General features: G+C 38.6%; 1 protein-coding gene across 11 annotated transcripts in view; it reads right to left on the bottom strand.

Annotated features, from left to right (window-relative positions):
- Window positions 1–25,517, bottom strand: part of LOC138933905 (growth factor receptor-bound protein 14) — a 375,103-nt gene that overhangs the window by 121,100 nt on the left and 228,486 nt on the right. For 10 of the 11 annotated variants that reach the window (XM_070297102.1, XM_070297099.1, XM_070297110.1 and 7 more), the window contains one exon: window positions 8,049–8,078. The exons of the other annotated variant lie outside the window; for it this stretch is intronic. In XM_070297102.1, the coding sequence (XP_070153203.1) occupies window positions 8,049–8,078 (30 nt within the window). The remainder of the gene's footprint in view (window positions 1–8,048; window positions 8,079–25,517) is intronic. 11 annotated transcript variants of the gene reach the window in all.

Genomic DNA, 25,517 nt, shown 5'->3' with positions numbered 1-25,517 from the left:
AAATATATATATATATATATATTCCTACTTTTATAAATAATTATTAACATACGATAAAATAATTTACATAATTTAATCGATTTGCGCTCGAATAGTCCAAGGAACAAATAAAAATTGAGTAGAATATTGACTGAAAAAATGCAATTTATTCCGGAAATCTCACTATATATATTCCACTGTAATACAAAATAATACTCAAAATTCTCTCAGGATCTGTCGAATGCAAGCGAACGCTCCGGGCATTTTACAAGAATTTCACCGAGATTTAAAGGGCCGTGCAGCGCGGCGCTTCCTTCTTAATACTCCTCCTTCTCTCTGCTGGCCCTTTAAACTTTAAAAGATCAAGAGAGAGAGAGAATGACAGGAACCTGAGCCTGCCAGGAAGAGCAAACATTCTTTGTCGTGCAATACATAACCAGCCGCTACCTTCGACCCAGAACGAGTCCTCGCTCGAAAATTTCGGAACAAATATTATCCTTCGTCCTTAAGGGAAGGAGAAAACGAAGCCTGGGGAGAGCAGACTCCTGCAAAATTAAGAGTAATATGTGCTGCCGGCGACGAACAAACGTGGCAAATACGAAGGAAGGAGCGACGAGAAGGAGGGACGACCACTCGGCTTGATTAAAATTTTCAGAACTCTTGCCTTGCTAATTATCAGTACTCGGGGATACTTCGCGTTCTCTCTCTCTCTCTCTCTCTCATTTTCTTTTGTTAAATACGAAAAGAATGCAACAAGAGAAAAAAAAATACGCGCTGATAATTCATAGTGAATTATCTAAGAGCGCGGATGAAAAGATTGGAAAAAGAATCCAGATGCGCTCGTACATATACAGGGTGTCCCATTTGAAAGGACCCACTCAAATATCTCAGAAACACTGCGTTAAATTAAAAAATGTTTCAAACAAAAGTTATGTGGCTTCAAGAGGGCCATAAGATGGTGACAATGATTTGACCTTGGAAAATCATTTGAAGGTCATGTGAAGGTCAACTTTAAAATCTTAAATGGAAAACCCCATTTTTTATTTAGTATTCTTGTAGCTAACATCGAGAGTTTTCCAAAACACTATAATAAAGTATTTTTTCATTAAGTACTTTTTGAGTTATTTTATATTTTAATCTGACATCTTTTGATATAAAAAATTAAATATCTCATAAAATAGTTAGTTTTTGATAATCTTACCGTAATACTTTTATGTACAGAATAATGATACAAATCAATTAGTATAAAAAAATAATAGTTTTTAAAAAAATTATTTACGATGTATTTTTTTAAACAATTATTTGTTTTTTTGCACTAATTGATTTGTCTCATTATTCTGTACATAAAAGTATCACGGTAAGATTATCGAAAACTGAATATTTTATGAGATATTTAATTTTTTATATCAGAATATGTCAGATTAAAATATAAAATAACTCAAAAAGTACTTAATGAAAAAATACTTTACTTTAAAAAATACGTTTTGGAAAGCTCTCGATGTCAGCTACAAGAATACTAAATAAAAAATGGGGGTTTCCATTTAAGATTTTAAAATTGACCTTCACATGACCTTCAAATGATTTTCCAAGGTCAAATAATTGTAACCATCTTATGGCCCCCTTGAAGCCACACAACTTTTGTTTGAAACATTTTTCGATTTAACGCAGTGTTTCTGAGATATTTGGGTGGGTCCTTTAAAATGGGACACCCTGTATATTGACGGGTTTAAAATAAAATATATATGAATCAATATAATGTTAAAATAACTAATTTAGTTTCGAGATCCACGAATTTATCCGCGCGCGAATGAAACGTCAATAAATTAATAAAAAATAATTATTTTTATCAATTCCAATCTTTCTCATTCATATTCTAATCCTTGTTTCAATTATGAAATAAAATATATCAATCGATATAATGTTAAAACAACTAATTAATTCGAGATTCACGAATTTATCCGCGCGCGAATAAAACGTCAATAAATTAAAAAAAAAAAAAAAAAATCAATTCCTATCCTCTTCGTTCCTAATTCTTGCTTTAATTATATAATTTTACACGACAGTTAGAAAAAAAAGCATCATACATTCAATACTGATCTGTATCCGTCCGTTGTTTCCATCTGCAAGTCACACGATCGAGCCGAAAGAAGGCTAGCGCGGATGAATCGACCTCTCGCCGATCAGACCGTTCTTCCTGCGGGAGTATTCCCAAAACGGAAACGGTTTCCGTTGCCCCCGACACTTTTATCACCCCCCCCCCCCCGCCGCCCTGCAATTCGATTTTCCGTCTCTACCCTCGCGCGCAATCCAATTTGCCTATCGTAAGCTAACCTGTTTCGCTCGCATCGCTCACGCGCGTGCGCCGTCGCGCCAAATCCAGAGCGAGAGTGGATATTTTCGCAGTTTTCTAAATTCAAGGAAATGATCCCGCCGATTCCTATCCCCGGAGTAGGAAACTCGCTCCTCTCTCGCTTCATCCCCTCCCCGATATGCGGACTAATCTCCGCATCTCTCTATCCAGTGTACGCGCCCGATGATCGAATTTTCAGGGGAAGCTCAAAAATTGCTACGGACAAATCGGAAGGTGCGCGCACGTCCCAGCGGAAGTGACGATTCGGGCATCCTAAACACTTTTCAAAAATTTTTTCAACCTCCTATTAATCGTGACTTAAATATGACTTTTATTCGAATTTAATAAACACGCTATATGTTGTAATCTACCTCAACGGATCGTATCAATCAGAAATGATAAAATTATAAACTGATTTACGAAAAGATTATAATACCTCTTGTCGCGATAGAGTCGAGGATGGATTAAGAATTAAGAGAATGTCTTGCTAGGAAAAATTTCAGGATGATTTCGTCAGCAATTCTTTTATTATCGTGATTCCTCGACGCTTCGTGCATTTTATACTAGCTCGTAAATAGCTCAATTCATGGCAGGACGCACGACTTGAAGGAAATGCAAGTTGCCATGCTTATCGAGCAAGGTTATCACGGTGGTATCGCTACTACCACCAGCCCTGACCCGATCTACATGCCAAGAAACATTGCGGCCAGCCAGCAGGTCGGCTAACAAAGAGACGTTCGTGCGCGTAATAGTGTTCTCGGTAGCTAAGTCTAACGGTTTCGCAAATAAATAAACGAAAGACCGCGCGAGGGAACATCATGTCGGCGCATTTCCCCTCGTTCAATCAACGAAAGATATGGTTGGCTGTACGCGATAACGCGTGATCTAAAATAAAGCGAAACGCAAAAACGAGATCACTAGATAGAGATTGTATTTCCAACATGATCCACACGATTATTCTTTGACAGGACGTCTACTTAAAAGCTTGTAAAAAAAAATCCCCTGATCTTCCAAGTATTTTTGTTCAAATTTCAGGTAAAGAGAGTATTGAAAAAATTTTTTAGCGCGAGTTTTTAAAACAAATTTTTTTGTTGCATGCATTTCCTAATGCTTTTCGCTTATACAAAAGAAAAATTGCCACTTAGGTTTCGAACGTTAGATTTGTAAATGTACTGGAAAAAAAAAAAAAAAATAAAATAAAATAAAAACTGAATAGCTTTCGTAAGATAAACATTTTTCATTTGCATATAAAATTTTCATTTTTTTATCACTAAAAATTACGATAAAGAATATGTACTGCATATTCAATATTTTATTAAAACGTTGAATATATATATATATATATACAAGGTGTCCCATTTTAAAGAAGCCACTCAAATATCTCAGAAACACTGCGTTAAATCGAAAAATGTTTCAAACAAAAGTTGTGTGGCTTCAAGGGGGCCATAAGATGGTGACAATGATTTGACCTCGAAAAATCATTTGAAGGTCATGTGAAGGTCAACTTTAAAATCTTAAATAGAAACCCACATTTTTTATTTAGTATTCTTGTAGCTGACATCGAGAGCTTTCCAAAACACTATAATAAAGTATTTTTTTATTAAGTACTTTTTGAGTTATTTTATATTTTAATCTGACATATTTTGATATGAAAAATTAAATAGCTCGTAAAATATTTAGTTTTTGATAATCTTACCGTAATACTTCTATGTACAGAATAATGAGACAAATCAATTAGTATAAAAAAAAAATTGTTATTAAGAAAATTATTTACAATGTATTTTTTTAAACAATTATTTGTTTTTTTTTTTTGGCACTAATTAATTTGTCTTATTCTCCGAGTGTCAATAAAATTCCCTGACTTTTCCAGGTACAAAAGAGATCCCTGTGAGAATTTCAGGTTTTCCATATTTTTGCAGAGAGTAAACACTCTATTTGATTAATATGATTTCTTTTTTGTAACAAGGACTACCTTATAATTCCATATAAAATCCTCTGAATTAATTTTATTTATTTATTTATTTATTTATAAAGGGAAAGAAGATTCCTTTAGTACAAAAAAGAAAAATGTAATTACAATTTCAACATCAACAAAACAAAAAAAAAAGAAAAAACGCGCGGAATAAAATGCTGAGAGAATAAGTGAGAAAAGACAGACATAATAAGATACAACAAAAACAGAAAAAAAAATAAAATAGAATAGAATAAAAAAAAATCTAACAAAGACAAAGAAATAATGATCGTTTTTAAAAGAGTTTATCGTTTAAAAATTTCCTATTCTATTCAAACGTAAAATGTAATTTCTCTTTTTCATTGTTTCTAAAAGAGTCGCATTATATGTAAAAATATGATTTTTATTATATCGACCGTACTTGTGCGATTTGCACCTACGTCCGTTGCAACGTACGCAGCATCCAGTGTCAACTTGACCCGTGAGATTCCATCGGCAGCGGTAACTCCCGGGTGTTCCGTTATAAGCTACCCCGGACTCCCCCGGCGTACAAAGAAGATGATTTTCGATTCTCGCACATGCGAAATTTCATTATCTTCCCAGGAGAATCGTCGCCGGGAGCGTAAGCCTATTGTCGGCTTTTACACACGTGTCGCACGCGCGATTGTTCTTTCGGTCCCGCGCGTCTCTAACATCTTTATCGGGCCGACAATATCCTGACATCGAGATCGCATTACTGGTTTTTTATTAGCATATCAAAGCCGCTTGTCGCGGTAATAGGCACGCCTTTCGGGGTAGCCATACGCGTTAATCCTTCAAGTCGGTAAAACGAGTCAACTCTCGCTGTTGAAGGGCTTGACGTAAGAATCCGATCCGGAGACTAGTGACGTCGTTGTAAATTCTGACACGCAAATATTTCTCAAGAATTTCACGAGAACCATTATCTCGTTTTCGACAATTTTCCGATTATTATTCGATTAATGCTCTAGGAGAAAAAAAAAAAAAATCCGACGATGCATCTACTTTGGTATCAGAATCAAGCTCGCGTCTTATTAATGCGAATCCGCAAGATGTTTACATCTTACGTATCCAAATTGATCGTATGTTTCGCAGCTGTTGGTCAATGGAAAAAAAAAAGAAAAAAAATAAGTGTCACATTTTTCGCAGCCAGACGCGAGCTTGACGAGGGCAAACTACCAAAGAGGGCGTATAGCCCGAGGAGCACGAGACCGCCGGTTCATTCACCAAAAATTGGCGCTACTCCAATCAGCTGACAGGCCTCTCGTTTCCTCGTACAAAGCGAGGACGCGCATGCCCGCAAAGTCGTCTATTTTCAGACACACGTTTCTTCTCCACGCGTTACGAAATCGTTCCACGACCATCTGCTTTCGAACGCCGTTTCTCAGAGGGACGGAACGTTTCAGAATAATCGTCGCGATAATGTTTGCTGGCAGGCAGGAAATGTCTGACTCTCGATTATAGGAAAGTGAGTCGAGTGATACATTCCAACATTATGGGGCACATCTAAACAATTTAAATATCCTCGGAATATAACAGAGAGAGAGAGATCGGTCGTCTTTCATGTTTCCGGGGAATCGTCAGTCTGAATAAAAGCAAAAGTGTTAAAAAGTTTTATACCACGATGCGCTTAATACGTAAATTATTCAATATTCCTGACGAATAGTGCTCGTATAAAGAAACGTCTCATGAAATATTCAAATTTTTCTTTTAGCAAATATATACACAGACCTGAGAGTTTCAAAGAGTTCATATCCGCGAACTGCTTACTTTAGCAACTTAACGATCGCATATTTTACAATGTTAGTGACGGACGTGGTACAACATATGCAACGCGATGCATTTTACACGGATGAATGTCAAACAAGTAGGTAAAAACAAAGTTATGCATGATCGCTCGGTCTATAGACTCTCCTCTTCGCCGTACAAGAAGGGGAGAGAAGCATTAATATAAATCTTCGTTAAAAAAAAAAAAAAAAAAAAACGATTGACGGATTCGCCACGTCGCTCGCATAAAGGTTAATCGATATTCGCTTTATAAATGTAGAAAAAACAGTTTCGACGGAGAGAGAGAGAGAGAGAGAGAGAGTCTCGCGCGCGTTTAACCCCCTTCTGGAATTACACCAACCAACGAAGGGCGGAGAGGCGAACGAGAATAGCCAAGAGTTCATCGTATAGTCCGATCTCCCGGCAATTTTCGACGTGTCATCTCTCCTCACCCCCACCCCCATCCCCTCGACACGCGACCGCGTCAAAATTATCGTAATTTATCGATCGTCGCGACAGAAGTTAGCGACAAAGGGCTAAAATTATCCGAAATAAAGTATCCATCCCTTTCGATGAGTTACCGCGCGAGAGATCGTTGAACTCTCGTCGTCCGAATCGTTCAAATGCACGATCGATTCTTATATCCGCGAGGAGTATCAGAACGCCGATATAAATCCTGTCCATTAAAAGAGCCGGCGACAGATACGTAAATACGAGTTTCCTCTCAGGGGTAGCGAAGGGAAGGAGAACGAGATGGCTAAGGGTGGGCGAGATTTAAGAGGAAGGAATGCCAAGAGAGAGAGAGAGAGAGAATGCCGAAGATACGTCGGGCATGCGCATGGTCGCCCAGCAACCGGCAAATCAAATATTAACACCAGCTTTATACCCTTGCCACCGACACGTTGCCAACCGATGGCACGGTTGATGCTCACAGCGGAATGGATTAACTTGCGCGTTCGCGTCATAGAAACCGCCTTGTGTTTCAGAATAATATATATATATATAATGAACAAATATAATTTTAATCTACTAAGAAATTAAAGAAATTATATGAGCGAGCGATTTTGTCATCCCATTTCATATCATCTTTAATAATCCTCATTAGCATTTATCGAGACGTACGTACACATGAGAATAATGTCTAAAAAAAAAGATAGTGTTCTGGATAAATAATTATTTGAGAAATCTAATGTAATAATAGAACAATGAGAAATGATTCGCTTCAATATTTATTCTTGATCAAACAATATAAGTGGAAAAGAGAAATTTTTCCGAAATTATTTTTGAAAATTGTAAAAAAAAAAAAATTCTAAAAATTTTGCAACAAGAAATTCTAGAAGACTAGCATAATCATAATAAGAAAAATGTCTATGTTCGTGTTTCATTTACGGAATAATTCCTTCTTATTTATCGAGGAAGCGACCCTCGTCGAGGGTCTTTTAAAAGTTTCATGAAAATCCGGCGGAAGACAATCGTCGCGCATGCCTTCCGGAATAAGACGGAGCGCGCCGACGAAAACAGGTTGACAGGCTGTTGGGGGAAGAAACTTTTGAACTAATGGCGCTTCTCTACCCCCCGTGTTCATCTCTCCGGGGTAGTTAAAGCAGATCGTGAGCGAGCCGTATTTCCTTTCTCCGCGTCCGTTCCGTTTTCGAGTCATTGATAGTAAAATGCTAACACTCGCTCGTTAAATATCCATTCAATCAGCCACGGACAGCAATATATGGCCTTCTTGTTAGCATTCGTTTGTCGACGATAACTCATAATCCCAACGTTTAAACGTTACTTTGTCCCGATCGTCGCGAGTGATTTTTACTATCGTAAGATCACGCGCGATCGCAAATGTGATTTACAATTATATTCCACGAGTACTCCGTAAATATACTTGTAGATGCGACACACAAAGTTGTACACTTAATAATAAACTATTATATTATTAAAAATAAGAAATGCGAAGGTCGTAAAATAATTTTGCGCACTCACCAGAGGCCGTTTCGGTAACGTCGCGATGGTCTGAAACAGAAAGAGATTATTCTAGTAAGAATATATACATCGTTCCTCACTTACGGCGGTCGCCGCGGAAAATTAAAAATTGTTGAGCGCGTAGTTGGAAGAAATTTATTTAAAAAAATTAATTCTCTCTCTCTCTCTCTCTCTCTCGGGAAATGAGAGCGCGACGCAAAAATTCCAACGAGAGAACTAAAGTTCGAACTAAAGTGCGACTCGGCGCGCCGTGCTAAAATCCGCCATACGTATATTATGCGTACGTGAAAGTACAGTAATTTAACAGCGTACGGAGAATTCCTGGAAACAATTTGCGAGGCAAAGCCGGTAGCCGCTCATAAAATACAGCGAGAAAATACCACGAATTAACAGGGGGGAGGGGGGGGGGGGGAGGGCGGCCGAGGGAATTTACAACAAAGCGCAGAAATTATTGGAAAGCGTCGTGCCCCTCCCCCCCCTCTCACCCGGTTTTTCTCGATCCTTTCGTCCCGTACTTTCTCTTCATCGCATACGTATGAGCTCTCTCTCTCTCTCTCTCTCTCACTCTCAATATACATTAAATCACGAATGTATACGTACTATAACTGCAAATACTCGAGTATTCGTATTATTTGGATACTTTAAATAAATTCGTATATGAAATTTTTGATCCGAACAAGAATATCCGGATATTTTATTTTGTATGAAACTAAAAAAAAAATTATTTTAATTTTCTTAAATATATGATAATACGCCTGTGGCGTATATCACATTCTGATTTATGGCAAAAAAAGAGAGAAAAAAAAAAAAAATATATATATATATATATGATTATGCTGTTTTATACAAATTGCTAAAAAAAGAACTTATAACGCCGTTTTTAATAATAATTGAAATGTAAGAATGAAAAAAATTTTGTTTTAATTTAATTTATTTTTGTTTTAATATAACTTCGTATAATATTATGCGATATTTAAAGAATGCTTTTTCCTATTTTTTTTTTTTTTTTTTTTTAATAATGTAATTATATAATTTCAATGGTCCTTCATTAATACGTCTGCTCCATATATATACACGTGTTGCGAATTTTTTATAAGTGGTACAAAAAGCGCCGCCATCGTGGAAAATCAACTGAAAGCTGTCTAGCTTAAATTTGCAAACTGCAGTAACGACGTTATGTCGTAATCTCTCGCATGAAACGAATCTCAAGCTATAAAAGCCAGCATATGCCTCGTGCCGTTGAAACGGTTGTTTGCTCGTGCGCTTTTAGTGACAGAGAAAAACAGAAAAAATTCCTTGCACGATCGCGAAAGCGTCAATTTAAAATTTGCAAGCAATAAAAAATTGACACATCTCTCCAAATACACTTCCGATGATAAATTTTATATAATATTCTGAAAAAAAAAAAACGTGCCTTTATCTCTTTATAAAGTCTCGTCAATTAAACATTAAGTGACAAATATTCTCTCTAAATAAATGAAAAATGTTTAAAAGATCTATCGCAGTATTTTAATATTTATAAATATGCTAGCTATTTTAATTTGAGACAATTTATTAAAAATGCGCCGCATTTTTATTAAATGTAAGTACTTTTATTATTTATAAAGCATATATTTTTTTAGAATTGATGTTACAATAATTTCTTGTCTTAATGTGCGTGTGTGTGTATGTATATATTATATTCCTCATCTATCGATATTTATCTCACTTTGAAAGAGTCCGCGGCGATCGTATAAAAACTCGGACATCGGAACGTCACGCGGACTCGAATCGATGATGCATTTATATTTATTTATGCGATTTTCCATTTTCCACGTGACACGTATGTCCGAAACCGTGACATTTGGTCGCGAGATCGTCGCATATGCGCGTCACCTCGCGGAATATTAAATAGCGCAGCCAGCGAATGCCGGATTGTTTATTTATTCAAGCTGCGCGCACAAGCTGCATGCACACATACGTCTCGGCGATGCATCCGCCTCCGCATCTCTCCTCCTCCTTCACCTGAGAACACAAAGCCAACCGGACCACCTATTAAGACAGACGGGCACGGAGATTATTTACGGGGGGGTGCGCACCTGGGGCTCGCGCGCATTTTCAATTTCGGGCGTCGACGGATACTCCCCGTTCGAGGGGACGAAATACGTCTCGAAATTACATTACGACACGAATACGATGTAACACGTATTTCGGACGAATTATCGAGAACTCGTAAACTCTGCGGAAAAAACTTTCATCGGCGTCATAATAAATCCGGATCCTCGGATAGATGGTACGAAGAATGTTTATTTTGACAACACGTGTGTATATAGTATCGTATAATAAAAATACAGGAATGAATATAAATATATATATAAATATATATATATATATATATATATATATATATATATATATTTATATATATATATATATATATATATATATATATATATATATTTATATATATATTTATATTCATTCCTATGTATATATATATATATTGTATATACAGGATGTCCCATTTTAAAGGACCCACTCAAATATCTCAGAAACACTGCGTTAAATCGAAAAATGTTCCAAACAAAAGTTGTGTGGCTTCAAGGGGGCCATCAGATGATGACAATGATTTGACCTTGGAAAATCATTTGAAGGTTATGTGAAGGTCAACTTTGAAATCTTAAATGGAAACCCCCATTTTTATATTTTAATCTGACATATTTTGATAAAAAAGATTAAATATCTCGTAAAATATTTAGTTTTTGATAATCTTACCGAAATACTTCTATGTAACTTCTATTTAACTCAAAAAGTACTTAATAAAAAAATATTTTATTATAGTGTTTTGAAAAGCTCTCGATGTCAGCTACAAAAATACTAAATAAAAAATGGGGGTTTCCATTTAAGATTTTAAAGTTGACCTTCACATGACCTTCAAATGATTTTCCAAGGTCAAATCATTGTCACCATCTTACGCAGTGTTTCTGATATATTTGAGTGGATCCTTTAAAATGGGACACCCTGTATATATGAGGAAGCCGTAAAAGAATGGCGCGGAGCAGTAAAAACTCGCGACAAAGTTCGCGCAGAGAAATAAATAAATATCGTCTCTGTAAAATACGATATCCTCGCCTCTCCTACGCTCAAATACGATATAGAGGAAATACGTCAGAGGATAATAATAATTTTTCCATCTTCCATATCGGCGACGTGGATCTTTTCGACCTAGCTGCAGAAATTTATTAGCTTTGCCGGAGGCGCGTCGCTAAATCGTGAATTATCACGACGCTGTTATCTCTATCGACGGCAACGACGACGACGACGACACCGATACGAGGCCGGGAATTGGGACAACGACCTCGCGCTCGCTCGAAACAAAGAGCCGGCGTGACTATGGCACTGATGTCTCTCTCTCTCTCTCTCTCTCTCTCCCCCTCTCGACAACCTGTGTACTTTTACGCGTAGCGCAAGGTTCCCCTGGCTACGAACGTGACGTGTAGGTATATGCACTCTCTACTGACGTCTCTGCTCTTTTAAACGGCGAGACACGTCGAAGACGACGTAAGGCACGAGCGGATACGAGGCGGGCAATTCCGCTAATATAGCCCGGCTCCCAAGTGGTAAGATTGTCGCAACTCAACGTCAGAACTTTGCGTTTAGAAGCGTAATGTCAGTTAATCGGTATCATTTAGGGTAAAACAGCATAATTACATGTAGAATCCGCCGTATTTTGCGCGACGTTGTAATTTCGTCGATAATTTATGCGGCACCGTAATTACAGCGCGCATCGACGGCGCAAATCCGTAACATCTATGACGTCGTGTAAAAGAAAAAGGAAGAGATGCATCGAATTTACGTGTCTGCTAGGATTGTACGAGGTATCAGGACCACTCCTGATATTGTCTTGTCTTATCTCGAAATTCGTGGCAAGATCAAGACAGGATTTTCAATTAGTCGTCGAGACAATACCGCGAGTGAGATTGTCAAGATTATCGGGCCTGTCAAGATTATTGGTTCTTTTAAAAAAAGTTAAGATATGTATATTTTGTGTGTAAATTAGATGAGAAAAATTCATTATATTATACAGATCTCAAAAATTTTATTTAATAAATAAAAATTGTTTATAACAAATTCAGAAATAACCAATACAATAAACAAAATACACAATAAAATAAAATTTTATACAATTATTTAACTTATATATACATATAATTATATGTATACATATAATATGTATATATTTATTAAATATAAATATATAAATATTTTTAAACACACACACGCACACACACACACACACGCCCGTATAGTATTTTGAGAAATAAACAAATGATATGAATATAATAATAATTATCTTAAATTATTATATATTATAAAAATTACATACTGTTAAATATTATTTGAAACAATTTTTCGGTATTAGATAAATATTGTTAATAAAATCGAGAGAAGATACAAGACGAGATTCTTGCCACTAATAATAAGATTCATTCAAGACCGAGGACAAGATTCAAGTTTCCGAAAATTTTCAATATCATTACAATATTTTTACGAATATTGCCTCGTCTTCGATCTTGTGCAATCTTCCCCACCCCCCACCCCATCCCCATCCCACCGCCTCTAGTGTCTGCTACCTGAGCGAAGGAAGGGGGACGCGTTAATTCCACCGTGTTAGACAAATTTAATAGTCGGGCGATTAAAAGGGCGACGCGCCAAAATTTCGAAGGAGAGGAAAAAAAGAAATCTTTGTCACACATTGGCGCAAGCATTGGCTTTTGGCACGAATGAACGCGATTAACGGTTTCCCGGTGCATCGCGTCGCCCTCGGTGCCGCGAGAGGATCCTCGCAGGAGGATCCTGCAGGGCAGGAAAGGGAAGCGGGAGCGGGAGCGGAAGGTATTAAATTTTCAGCGCGGTCGTGTACCCGCGGCCGGGAATATGCTTTAAATGGCGATAACTATAAATAAGGGGGACGCGCATTAATTCTTTGGAACGCTATAGCCTGGTGCCCCGTGAACCTGGGGGAATCCTCCTTTTTCGTCGCCCCAATTTCCTTTTCCAACCTAGTTCACTCCATTAGAGTGAATAAAGGTAAAACACCGCCTATACCGCCAGCGACGCGAGATATAACATAGTGCAGCTCTTTTCCCCGGAAGCGTATTGTATTGTAATAAATCTGCGATAAAGAACACGGGGTAGTCGGAAATAGATTCGCATTATATATAATTTATCTGCGATTTCTCGAAAAAAAAAAAGAGAATTAATAATAAAAGAACGCGCTGCACTTCGAAAAATAATTTGTACTTCTATGACACAGAAGGGATAAGAAGTATCCCAAATAAAATGCATGATATATAGGGTGTCCTATTTTAAAGGACCCACTCAAATATCTCAGAAACACTGCGTTAAATCGAAAAATGTTTCAAACAAAAGTTGTGTGGCGCTTCAAGGGGGCCATAAGATGGTGACAATGATTTGACCTTGGAAAATCATTTGAAGGTCATGTGAAGGTCAACTTTAAAATCTTAAATGGAAACCCCCATTTTTTATTTAGTATTCTTGTAGCTGACATCGAGAGCTTTCCAAAACACTATAATAAAGTATTTTTTTATTAAGTACTTTTTGAGTTATTTTATATTTTAATCTGACATATTTTGATATGAAAAATTAAATAGCTCGTAAAATATTTAGTTTTCGATAATTTTACCGTAATACTTCTATGTAACTTCTATCTAACTCAAAAAGTACTTAATAAAAAAATACTTTATTATAGTGTTTTGGAAAGCTCTTGATGTCAGCTACAAGAATACCAAATAAAAATGGGGGTTTCCATTTAAGATTTCAAAGTTTACCTTCACATCACCTTCAAATGTTTTTCCAAGGTCAAATCATTGTCACCATCTTATGGCCCCCTTGAAGCTACACAATTTTTGTTTGAAACATTTTTCGATTTAACGCAGTGTTTCTGAGATATTTGAGTGGGTCCTTTAAAATGGGACACCCTGTATGTATCTCTGGAATAATCAATTTTCGATTAACATAGATTAGGATCTATCAATATATCGTAGTGAACTCGCGCGATGCATTCAACAGAATTAAATATGGTCTTACTTTGAAGATGGATTTTTTTTGTACGTTAGCTTCGCCTCTATTTAATCCTCTTTGCCTCTCTTTGGGCCCAATTGGTTTGCCCGCGACGGGAAAAACGAGCACGCAGAGATCTTGCACGTTCGACGGTAAGTGCATCGTCAAATGCACTCCGGGCCACCACCCCCTCACGAATTCGATTGATTTATTAGTGAAAGAACCGAGCAAACAGACGCCTTCCTTATCCCAGGACTCGAGGGACTTTTTCGCCACGGCGATAATTAATTGCGCCTGCAATTCCGTTGCACCTCCATTTGTCCATTTGTAAAAAGTTTAAATAACAAGCTTTCTTCATGGCCGCCCAGTATCACGATGCTTTTTTTCATATTATTCAAAATTCTATTTTCATTTTATTTACGAGTATTATATTTTTCCTCTCTTTCTCTGTCTCTCTTATATATGTATAAAAATTGTATTGAATATTTTTTTAACTAAATAAAAAATTGTTAAATAGAGAGAGAGAGAGAGAGAGAGAGAGAGAGAGATTTTCGATTAAAAAAATATAAAATTATTTAATATTCAACAACTGTTATAGTTCACAGATAAATTCATATTCTCAATATCTAGATTCGAATGCGCAGCTCATTGAAAAGCATCGAGGAGAACGCGTGCGAAAACGGAAGGAAATTCTCTAGAGAATTTTCAACGAGCGACGATAAAGCTAGAGAGAGAGAGAGAGATTCCACTTCTACAAACTATCGTTGTTTGCTCGAATGCGAGGTAGAAACGGCGAAACCGCAGGACGTGACTCTTATTTCGCTGTTTCCGCCCCCCTTTAAACCGTCGTCCGCTGTCTCCGTTTTCATCCGCATAAAAGCCGGTATCGGCGCGACATAAATAGAGAAGAAATTTCTGGGAAATACCCCCCCCCCCACCCCCGCGTACGTACGTGCACGTTTCGTACGATCGGGATTTTGCTTCGCGCGCTCGTGCAAACGTGACTTTACATTATTCTCGAGAAATGATTCTGGAATTACGCGCGTGTGTGTAAGAGTAATCGATAGACGGACGCGTTTTCCGCAAACGTTTGCGCGATTTACCTTTACGACGCAACGTCCGTCTCCTGTCAGAGAGACACCGATTGACTCTACGAATTATTTCATCGTAACAGAAAAGTATGTAATCGGATAATTGTCATCGCTGACCGTTTCGGGGAGACGCGACATCACGGGCGTATCGAAAAACAGTTTAGAAAAATCGACGCGTGTCATTTATCTTGTCGCCTTGGGGACGCGCCATTCTACCAGATAATCGGAGGTGATAAATTTCACCAGGACACGCTGTATACATCCCACGTGTGTATGAAGCCTTGCCGCGTGTCGTTCGAAAAACAATCAATCTACCCCGGAGCTTATTGGACGGGCTTCGTGGACTATAGTCGCGATTTCGCTTGTCCACCGAAAGTCAGTTTGGGTGATTGCGATCACCGCTGGACGACCCTTTCCCATATGCGTCCTTATTCATATTCCTGCTACACCTCCCGATGACACGGGACATCCGCGCCCTTTGCATTATATCGTCCGTTGCGAATCTTATGGCTGGTTTTACTAATATAAATTTTAATCTTGATTTATACAGGGTGTCCCATTTTAAAGGACCCATTCAAATATCTCAGAAACACTGCGTTAAATCGAAAAATGTTTCAAACAAAAGTTGTGTGGCTTCAAGGGGGCCATAAGATGGTGACAATAATTTGACCTTGGAAAATAATTTGAAGGTCATGTGAAGGTCAACTTTAAAATCTTAAATAGAAACCTGCATTTTTTATTTAGTATTCTTGTAGCTGACATCGAGAGCTTTCCAAAACACTATAATAAAGTATTTTTTCATTAAGTACTTTTTGAGTTATGAAACGGCCGGCAGTGTCGAATTTTACAGCTGAGGTAAACTCATGGAAATCGGACGCTCTTTATTTCCCAAACGACGGTTGGTTCGTCGTTAGAGAACGACGAACCAACCCCGATGCCCCCCCCCCCCGTCACAAAAATTGCAGCTGCGCGTTTGACACATGCATTCGGGACAGAGAGGCCGTCGCTTTTCAATATCTTTGCGTAACCCCTTTGACATGAAATAGAAGACGCCCATTGACTCGGGCCAATCGCCCGTAACGTAAACACCGATAATGATCGAAACGTTTCGGTTCGTGCACCGAAGCAAACGATTCATCGATCAATGAATACACACGATTCTTTCCTCGTTCCGAATTTCGTCACTGCCGTTCGTGGCCCCACGTGTTCTCCTCGCACACAATAATAAATAATTTAAAAGATAAGCCATCGAGAGATAATACATCGGAGACATTGTGTGCCTTAATTTCTTCAATAATATAAAAATAATATTCATCATCGAACTGTTGGATAATCATAAATTTTATAATAAAATCGAGATTATAATGAAATAATTATAATCGACAAAAGAAGTATGTAAATAAGGTGTCTACTCAAATCTTGTATAAAAAAAATTCCAGGTAAAGAGAATATTTGAAAGACTTTTTTTGGTGGAAACAAAATAATTTCCAAAATAATTTCCAAAATAATTTCTTTTATTATATGTAAAAAATTCTAACGCGACTAAAAATTATAGTAAGAAATATATATTCCATTTAATATCCTGTTAAGACATTGAATATACATATATATTGTATAATATATTTTAAATACATAATTCACTTGACTTGCCGACTGCTTACAATATAAGAGCGAAATTATAAGAGAAGATTTAAACAAAAAAATCCTTAAGCCCCAATATATAAAATTTCATGAGAATTCCAGATTTTCCAGGGAGTAGACGCCGCGATAAAAATAGACATTTCGCGAGCAACCTTTAGAGAAAATACGTTTATATAATCCATCGTAATGGAAACGACATTTAGGAGAATTAATATCTATCTGTAGCATATATGGTAGATATACTTCCTGCACAGAACAAGAAGATTCCTAAATCCATCGGAGCTTTAGGAAAAGGGTAATGAACAATAACCCGCTCTGGACAGAGTGTCTAAAACACCCTCCCACGAGATACGTTTCCCCTAAGCTGCGTCGAGGAACTCCTGTACGCTTCGCTTAAAGACGGCTGGATTTTGAATCGGTGTAAACAAGCGACGTGTACTTAATTTCAATCACCTCTTCCTCTTCCTCCCTCCCCCTTTAAATTTATCGCTGGTCAAACGAGTCCGCGGATATTTAGGCCCAACGAAGCAACGCGAGGGCGAGGAGCTTAGCCCGAAACTTCCAGCCCTCTGTAAGCCGTCGGTAAAGCCGCCGCGAAAGTTTGGCGAGATATTACACTGGCAGTGATTAATTGCGAGCTTTGAAGTTTAACTCTGCTCTCGTGCACCGGCGATCGTCGAGGGTAACACGCCTGTCCGGTTTCGTATTGTTATTGGGCAAACCCTCTTCGTTCTCGCGGGCTTTAACGAGGCCGAAGCCTGGGATTAGCCGTCGCACGAGCATTTCGCGCTGATTCGATTAAGTTCGTTACATCGAAAGTGTTCCGCTATTGACGACGGACGGGACGCGTGCTTTTCATTCAACGGAGGCGCGGCGGCCTTTTGCCGTCCACGTGAAACGCGACGATTAATCACTTGATTAGATCAAAGCCGAAAATAAATCGAAGAGTCGATGAAAAAAAAATCTGAGACACCACGCATGGATATGCCAAGATTAATATTGTAATATTTATCTAAACGCAATGACAATTTTATTAAATATTCTTTCCGATCAATAACATTTTTTTATTTTGCGATAAAAATCAAATTATCTATACTCATACTATTTTTAATTATAATTAGAGGTCTATTAATTGTTTTGCTTAATCATTTCATTCACCGGGGTTTAAATTATTTCAGACATATCTCGTGTGTATGTGTGTTGTGTGTTGGGATCATAGACGACCATTTAATTAGTCGCCGATGATTCGTCGAGCGAAAGACAGAAGACGGTTACGCTTCGAGGGCGGCGCCGGATGTCGCCGAAAGAGAAACATCTTGTAAACAATTAAAAAAGCACATGCGACTTCCTCGAAAGCGGGCTCTTCCAAGAAGCCCGTTTTCTCGCGTCGTACAACGTGTACGATCTATCTTTAGGGTTTTTGTCGCGTTAAAAAAAAAAAAAAGAAGAAAGAAAGAAAAGCGACACTCGCCGTACGCATGCAGGCTGCCCACGGATCGATACGATTCCCCAAGAGCTACCCCCTTCCTTCCCCCGTTCCCCAGACAATATCGACGGAATCGCCATTAAAGTCTATCCTCGATACGAGAAGCTCCGGGCAACTTCGGGAGAGGCATCGAGTTGAGTTTCGTAATATCGGACGAAATCGCTTTCCGTGAGATCAAAGGCGGGTTTACAAGCCACAGTGGCAGATCCCGCGCGCGACCTGTGTCTATTTACTCGAAACGCGCTTTTCGCGTTTTCTCCATTCTCGCCAAAGGATTTCGAGAAAATAAAAGACTCGTGCGTTTAATAAAGTAAAACGTATAGGCCGCGTGAAATGGAAATCAAATCTCGAATCTCCGATCTAATCCTCAATCACGCGAGTTGAAACGCGAACGAGGCGATCGTAATTATTCGTAATTTATCTGGTCGCGCCTGCTCGTTTACGTTGATTTAAATACAATAAAGATACCGTTGTAGAAAAATTTCACGGGAAAATGAACGCTCCTCTAGATGTACGCAAGATCGTTGCGAAAAGAAACTCCTCCTCCCCCTCCGTTCATTCCGTGAGATGTATGTAATTGTGTATCGTGATGGAAGCATCAAGATAGCCTCCGCCAACGTTCAACACGCGATTATTCTACGGGCAAATAATCGCGCGTTTATTTCACAAGCAGCTTTCCTGTCCATAAACATCATCGCGATTGCCTGATTTATTCTCCTCCCTCGAGGTTCAATAAAATCAAAGGAAAATCTCGGTTTAGCATGCGCTTCCTGCTTCTCGGACCAGAGATACGCGTCGTCAGGGATCGTGCGCGAAAGAGTTGACGGTCGAAAATGCCATTGGTTCCTCCTCTCATTAACGAGGGAAGCCAAGCGTGACCAACGACACCGTATGTAGAGAGGTCTGGCTCTCGACGACGTTACTTTGTCGACGTTTCCTCGAGAGATCTCCGCTCTTGTCTTGCTCTTTTTCGCTCTCCCCTTTCTCACTATCTCTTTTTCTCTCCAAGATAGGGACACGTTGCACGATCTACTCCAACGTCTCTTTCGCACTAAGGACGAGTGCACCTGCTGGCTGGCTTGTTTCCAAAACTCGATGACACCCTCCCCCCGTACACGGGGGTTGCCTTGCTTCTCTCTCTCTCTCTCTCTCTATCTCGTTCCCTGCCCCCCGACGTTTCGGAGGCGACTCTAGAGCACACTCGCCCAGCAATCGAAATAACGAGAGAAAAAGAGAGGGGTAAGAGAAAGAAAAACATTTGACGGAATCCAAAGGCATCGTCGTTTGTAGGGTAGACATCGCTGAATGATTGGCGAAGCTTTGAGAAGGGACGAGAATAAAATTGTATTTTACAATAAAGGAAAATAAATGAAAAATATACGATAAAAGTCACGAATATAGAAGAAAGAAAAATATATAATTTGACGTCCACGTGATTTTTTTTTTTTTTTTTTTTTTGTAGCGTATATTTTAATCCGAACAATAATTATACCGTGGTAGAATGCCGATTTTTTTCCCTAAAGACTTCCTTTATTAGAAATTCTCTTTGTGAAATAAGACAGTTGGAATAAAGCGACTGCGTGGCGCGATGCCCTGTCAAAAGCGCTTACGTCAATGTAATCGATCTGCGATTGTGGAGATTTCAAAGACGAGCTACCCGCGATTGACACGCGTGACTGAGCAGACGCTAGTGATTGTTGGAATATCGTAAAGATCGAATGACGTTTGATTAAACAGACGGGAATTACATAACACGTTGATCGCTCGGGTCTCCCAGGCATCGGATAGAGTTTCGATATCGATCTCATCGACCTGACACGTTGACATTGAGCGAGACGATGTGGCGAAGCGACATTCTGTCTGTCTCTCGTCTCGGGAGATACTGTATTTCATTATACATCGTATTAGGATCGGCTCGAAAATACTCGCTGGCCGTCGACGATATAAAGATACATATGGTCTCGGATAAAAAAAATCACGGGGTCCGCGAGAGACTTATCGGAAAGCGCGGGTCGATTATGAAATAGCTGAGAATTGAAGAATAGAAAAATTTGTCTAATATTACAAATTGTATAATTTAATTTAATTCGATTTATTTATTAAATAATTTATTATTGAGAAAGAATTTATTTATTAAATATAATTCTACAGGAAATATTCGTCAATGGTCATTTTTATAATAAAATAAAATTTCCGGATACTATCAAGTGTGTAAGTCGAGAATAGAAGTTTATCTCTTTCTCCTCGACAGATAAACGCGTATAAATTGAAATTCGTATTAATATATTACTGACATTATCTCTTATAGATACGATAATCGTGAAGCCCACCGTGTACATTTCGTTCGCATAGATAAATCATCGATATACAGAAATAATAATGGGGTATAATATCCGCCTGTGTGTGTGCCACCGGCTCAAAAGAAGAACAAACCATAACTCACACGGAATATAGCGAATATACAGGGTGGGGCATTTATATTGAGACACCTAAATATCTAAAAAAAATAAAGCAAGACAGAAAGAAATGTTTCGGACAAAAGTTGTTCGGTTCTAAGGGGGTCGTAAGATGGTGCCATTAGTTTAATCTTGGGTGGAGGCGCTTCGAAGATTTCAATGTCAATCTTGCTTTTTTTTTTTTTTTTAATGGAAACACCCCAATTTTTTTTACATAAATCGATTCCTTGCAATATTCTGCGTAAAAAAAAAATTATAGGGGTACGACGGCCGAAAGTTTAATAGTTTACGAGATATTTTATAACTTTATTTTATAACTTTACTTCGACATAATTTTACACATAAACTATGAAAATATGTCATAAAATTATTTATCTTGCAACAATGTTACCTTAATATTTTAAGCTCGAAAAAATGAGAGAAGATCAATTGGTGTGAAGAAAATAAAACAAGATTAACATTGAAATCTCCGAAGCGCCTCTGAAACATTACCTTCTATCTTGCATTATTGTTTAGATATTTAGGTGTCTCAATATAAATGCCCCATCCTGTATATTCTGACGGGCGCGCTTTTCCCCTCCCTCCGCCGGTGGCAATACTCGTGCCCTCGCGTCTCTCCTTATCCGCGATCGAGATCGACGCCCGTAAACTCGTATCCGGCGAAACGAATATGACCATGCTTGAGATTACGCGATGCCGATGGCGACGAGACGATCGAAACGACCGGGCTGATAGGTTATCTTAATTGCTTGCTCCGAATAGAACGCGGACCAGGCTTCCAAAGCCGTCCAACTTTGCTCGCCTTTCAATGGCGCGAAAGAAAAGATGAGCTCTATCACAATCCGTAGACTCGATTCCACCGTATGCGTTGCGATGCATCGGATAAATCTCCAAAGATTCGGATGGTGAATTCAATTTTTAGGAAATTTGTCGCACACAGTGCATCATCACAGGGTGTCTACTTAAATCTTGTAAAAAAGTTCCCTGATCTTTCAGGTATTTTTATTTAAAATTCCAGGTAAAGGAAATATTTTCAAGATTCCTTTGGTGCGATTTTCTAAAATAAGTCTTTTTATCGCACGCATTTTTTTTAATGCTTTTTATCCTTAATGCTTTTTCATAATAATAACAGCTTTATTATCGTTGTCTCTATATTTTCCGTTTCTGTTTATTAATTGATTATCAATTTCTGTTTTATAACATTGATCTCCGTTTTCGTAAACGTCATTTATATTTTAATTTCTGCGCTGAAGATGATCAAAAAAAAAAAAAAGGATCGAAATGGCTATTGTATCATCTATTCCTTAATAAATTTATTTGCTCCCTAGACACTGCTCACTGGCTCCCAATACCTTTTTTATTGTTTTCTTATTTATTAATGCTTTTCACTCATACGAAGGAAAAGCACGAAACCACTTAAATTTCAAGTGTTAAATTTACGAATGTACTAAACAAAAAAAAGGGAAGAAAAAACTCGACAGCTTTCGTCAAAACAAAATTTTTTAACTTACGTAACATTTTCATTTTTAATCATCAAAAATTAAAATAAAAAATATGTAATGCATATTCAATATTTTCTTAAGACATTGAATATATAAACAGAGATAGATAGGTATATAAATATGAAACCGGAATTTTTGTATAGAAAATATACGTTTATTGTATGAAAATGATAAAAAATATTTTATTCGAGGTATTGCCCATTGCTAGCTATACATTTTTCCCATCTCTCTGACAATTTGTGGATGCCACGCCAAAAAAACTGTTGCTCCTTTGAGGCAAACCAGTCATCGAGCCATTTTCGTACATTTTCGTAAGAAGTGAAGTGCTGCTCAGCAAGTGCGTGTCCCATCGATGCAAATAAGTAGTAATCGGATGGAGTCAAGTCTGGTGAGTAAGCCGCATGCGAAAGTATTTCCCAACTAAACACCTCAATCGTTTCCTTGACCGGTTTTGCTGTGTGTGATGGTGCATTATCATGAAGCAAAATCACTTTGTGTTGCCTTTTTTGATATTCTGGTCGTTTTTCACGCAAAGCTTGATTCAAATCGATCATTTGTTGTCGGTAGCGTTCAATATTAACGGTTTCGCCAGGTTTTAGCAGCTCATAATAGATCACACCCTTCTTCCACGTTCTTCGTTTCTCACGTCAAAATCGCCACTTTTGAATTTTTTAAACCACTCAAAGCACTGTGATTTACCAAGAGCATGCTCACTGTAAACTTCGACAAGCATTCGATGCGATTCTGCAGCAGTTTTCTTCAAATGGTAACAGAAGATCAATGCTGTCCGCAAATTGTAGTTTCCAGGTATAAAATTCGACATGTTCAACGCTATTAAAAACTATGCTGTTGTATGAAACTTGTATTGTTGTGAGTTGAAAATCTTTATCAGATGTCAAAACAAGAAAATGGCGCCAATGACGCGGTTTGACGGTAACTATTACATTGACAGCTAGGGCCATCTATGGGCAAATTCCGGTTTCATATTTATATACCTGGTATAATTATAATATACTTTACAGATAATGCTCAACTTAGTTTATTGGCGGATTGCAGATCGCTTACAGTATAAGAGGAAAATTATCAGAGATAATTTTTTTTTTTTTTTTTTAAATTTCTCGGTATAAAGAAATTCCTTGAAACGTCCAGATTTTCCAGATTTTTTCAGGGAATAGACACCATGCATCATGATAGAAGCTAAAAGACTCATCCTAATTTCTTCCGAGTCTTAAAGTACGGGAAAAAAAAAATCTTTTAGAATTTTTTTTATTTTTTTATTATTATTATTATTAGAGAAAATAAGTTCTGTTTTTAATCCGATCGAAACATCTCCCTAAAGGATAACCGATTTTGCATTCGCGTCGCGGAGAAAATTCTTAAAATTAGGGCTCGTAGTCCTTAAACTGAGAATACCAATAATCATTCGCCAAAGTTTTTAGATTGAAAACTTGGCACGAAAACTTCCTCCCTCTCTCTCTCCCTCGTATAAAATAAACCAGTCGTCTTTGCAGCGGCGTGGAAACTCCTCTATTTTATCCAGTGCAACGCGGAAAGAAGTATCACTGTATTAATATGAAATAGACGGCGGTGCTTTCGCACGAACGTGATAAATCTCTCGCGTCTTCGCCTCTTTCTCGTCCATTCTCGCTTTTTCCACGAGCGAACGAACGAACGAACCGGGCCCAGGTCTCGGACCGTGTATTTATGTGCCATGGCTTATTTATTCTCGCGCGTACGCGCTCGATAAATCGCGCGCCGAGACAAGAGAGAGAGAGAGAGAGAGAGAGAGAGAGAGAGAGAGAACGGAAAACGAGAGAGATGAAGTGAGGGAAAGCTTTTTCCATGCACACGCTACTAAGCGATGCATCCCCGAACAACCACCGTCGTCATCGTCGTCGTCGAAACGCAGCTGCGACTAATGAGAACCGTCCGTTAAATCTCGCAAAGTCAGCGATGCCGATATCTCGATAGGCGTGCGCTCCGGGTAATTCCCGTACGGTTAATTACCGTGTTACGTGGAGAATCCGATCGCGCGACATCGCCGAGGAAAATTGAATCGCGAGTAGAATCGATCGGGGAAAATCTTTCGAGGTTATAAAACCCTGATCGTTGTACGAGTTTTCAATTTAATATTTCTATATATATATATAAATATTACACAAATAATAATAATGTTTAATCTTTTCAACCTGTATATCTTTCCCTCTTAAAATGCATTTTCTCCGATAATCGATTATCATGTTGTCGAGTATCGAGTTAAAAATTATTCGGAAATAAGAACGACGAGAGATAAGATTAAATGCGCGGTGGCGCCTGGAGAAATCAGATCGCTCCTCCGGCGAGAGAAAGGGGGGTTTATTATAGGGCACGAGATATATCTCTCGAAGAGAACCACGGTTGAAAATCGAAACGAGCTTTCCCTCCCCCGCTCTCGTAGTAGGCCATCGTCCAGTTTCGCTGCGCGAACCGACTTCCTCGAAGGCGAGAGCAACTTGATCGAGAATGAGAGAGAGAGAGAGACGATGGTGGGCGGCAAAGGAACGAGGGAAAAAGATCCTCGAGATTGTTCGGTACGCGGGGAACGAGGTCGAGTGCGGGCAACCGTGATCCCGGGGATCGAAAAAAGGTTAACGACCGCCGCTCAAATCGCGACCCGGCTTTTGGACTCCGGCAAAGAACGTCGTTTCCTCCTTCCCTCTTCCCCCCTCCCCCCCGGCCGCCCTCCTTCTCCTCGTGTCCTTATCTCGCCTCCTCTAACCCTGCCTGACAGTGATGAGAGAGAACGGAGACGAACAAAGTTTAACGACGACAGGGAGGAATGGAGATGGAGGAGAGAGAGGGAGGGAGAAAGAGAGAGAGAGAGAGAGAGAGAGAGATATGCGCGATCGGTCAAAAAGTTTCATCGGAGCGAGCCGAGACAGCTGCTTAATCTCGCGGTGACAAAGCGGACAAAAGAGATCGGTCGGGATTTAATGAGGTAACCGATATTGTCACATGGAGCTTCTTTCGCGCAAGAAATTCGCGAGTAAAATTACGCGCCCTCTCCCCCCTCCATCTTTCCCCTACTCGTAAAGACGTAATTGCTCCTACAAGAGTGAACGGCAGGGGATTACGAGATCATTCGTGCAAATGCTTTGGGATGATTGTTATACAAGTTCCTAAAATTCTATCCCGAGCATTCTCTCAACCAGGAATATATTGGAGCATTAAAATTAAAAGAAATAGTGATT

This window comes from Polyergus mexicanus, unplaced genomic scaffold, assembly GCF_030449975.1.
Source record: "Polyergus mexicanus isolate NDT 795.1 unplaced genomic scaffold, iyPolMexi1.0 SCAF_6, whole genome shotgun sequence".
In the NCBI taxonomy this organism is placed as follows: Eukaryota; Metazoa; Arthropoda; class Insecta; order Hymenoptera; family Formicidae; genus Polyergus; species Polyergus mexicanus.
The sequence above is the reverse complement of the archived record's forward strand: the minus strand, read 5'-3'. Positions and strand labels throughout refer to the sequence as shown.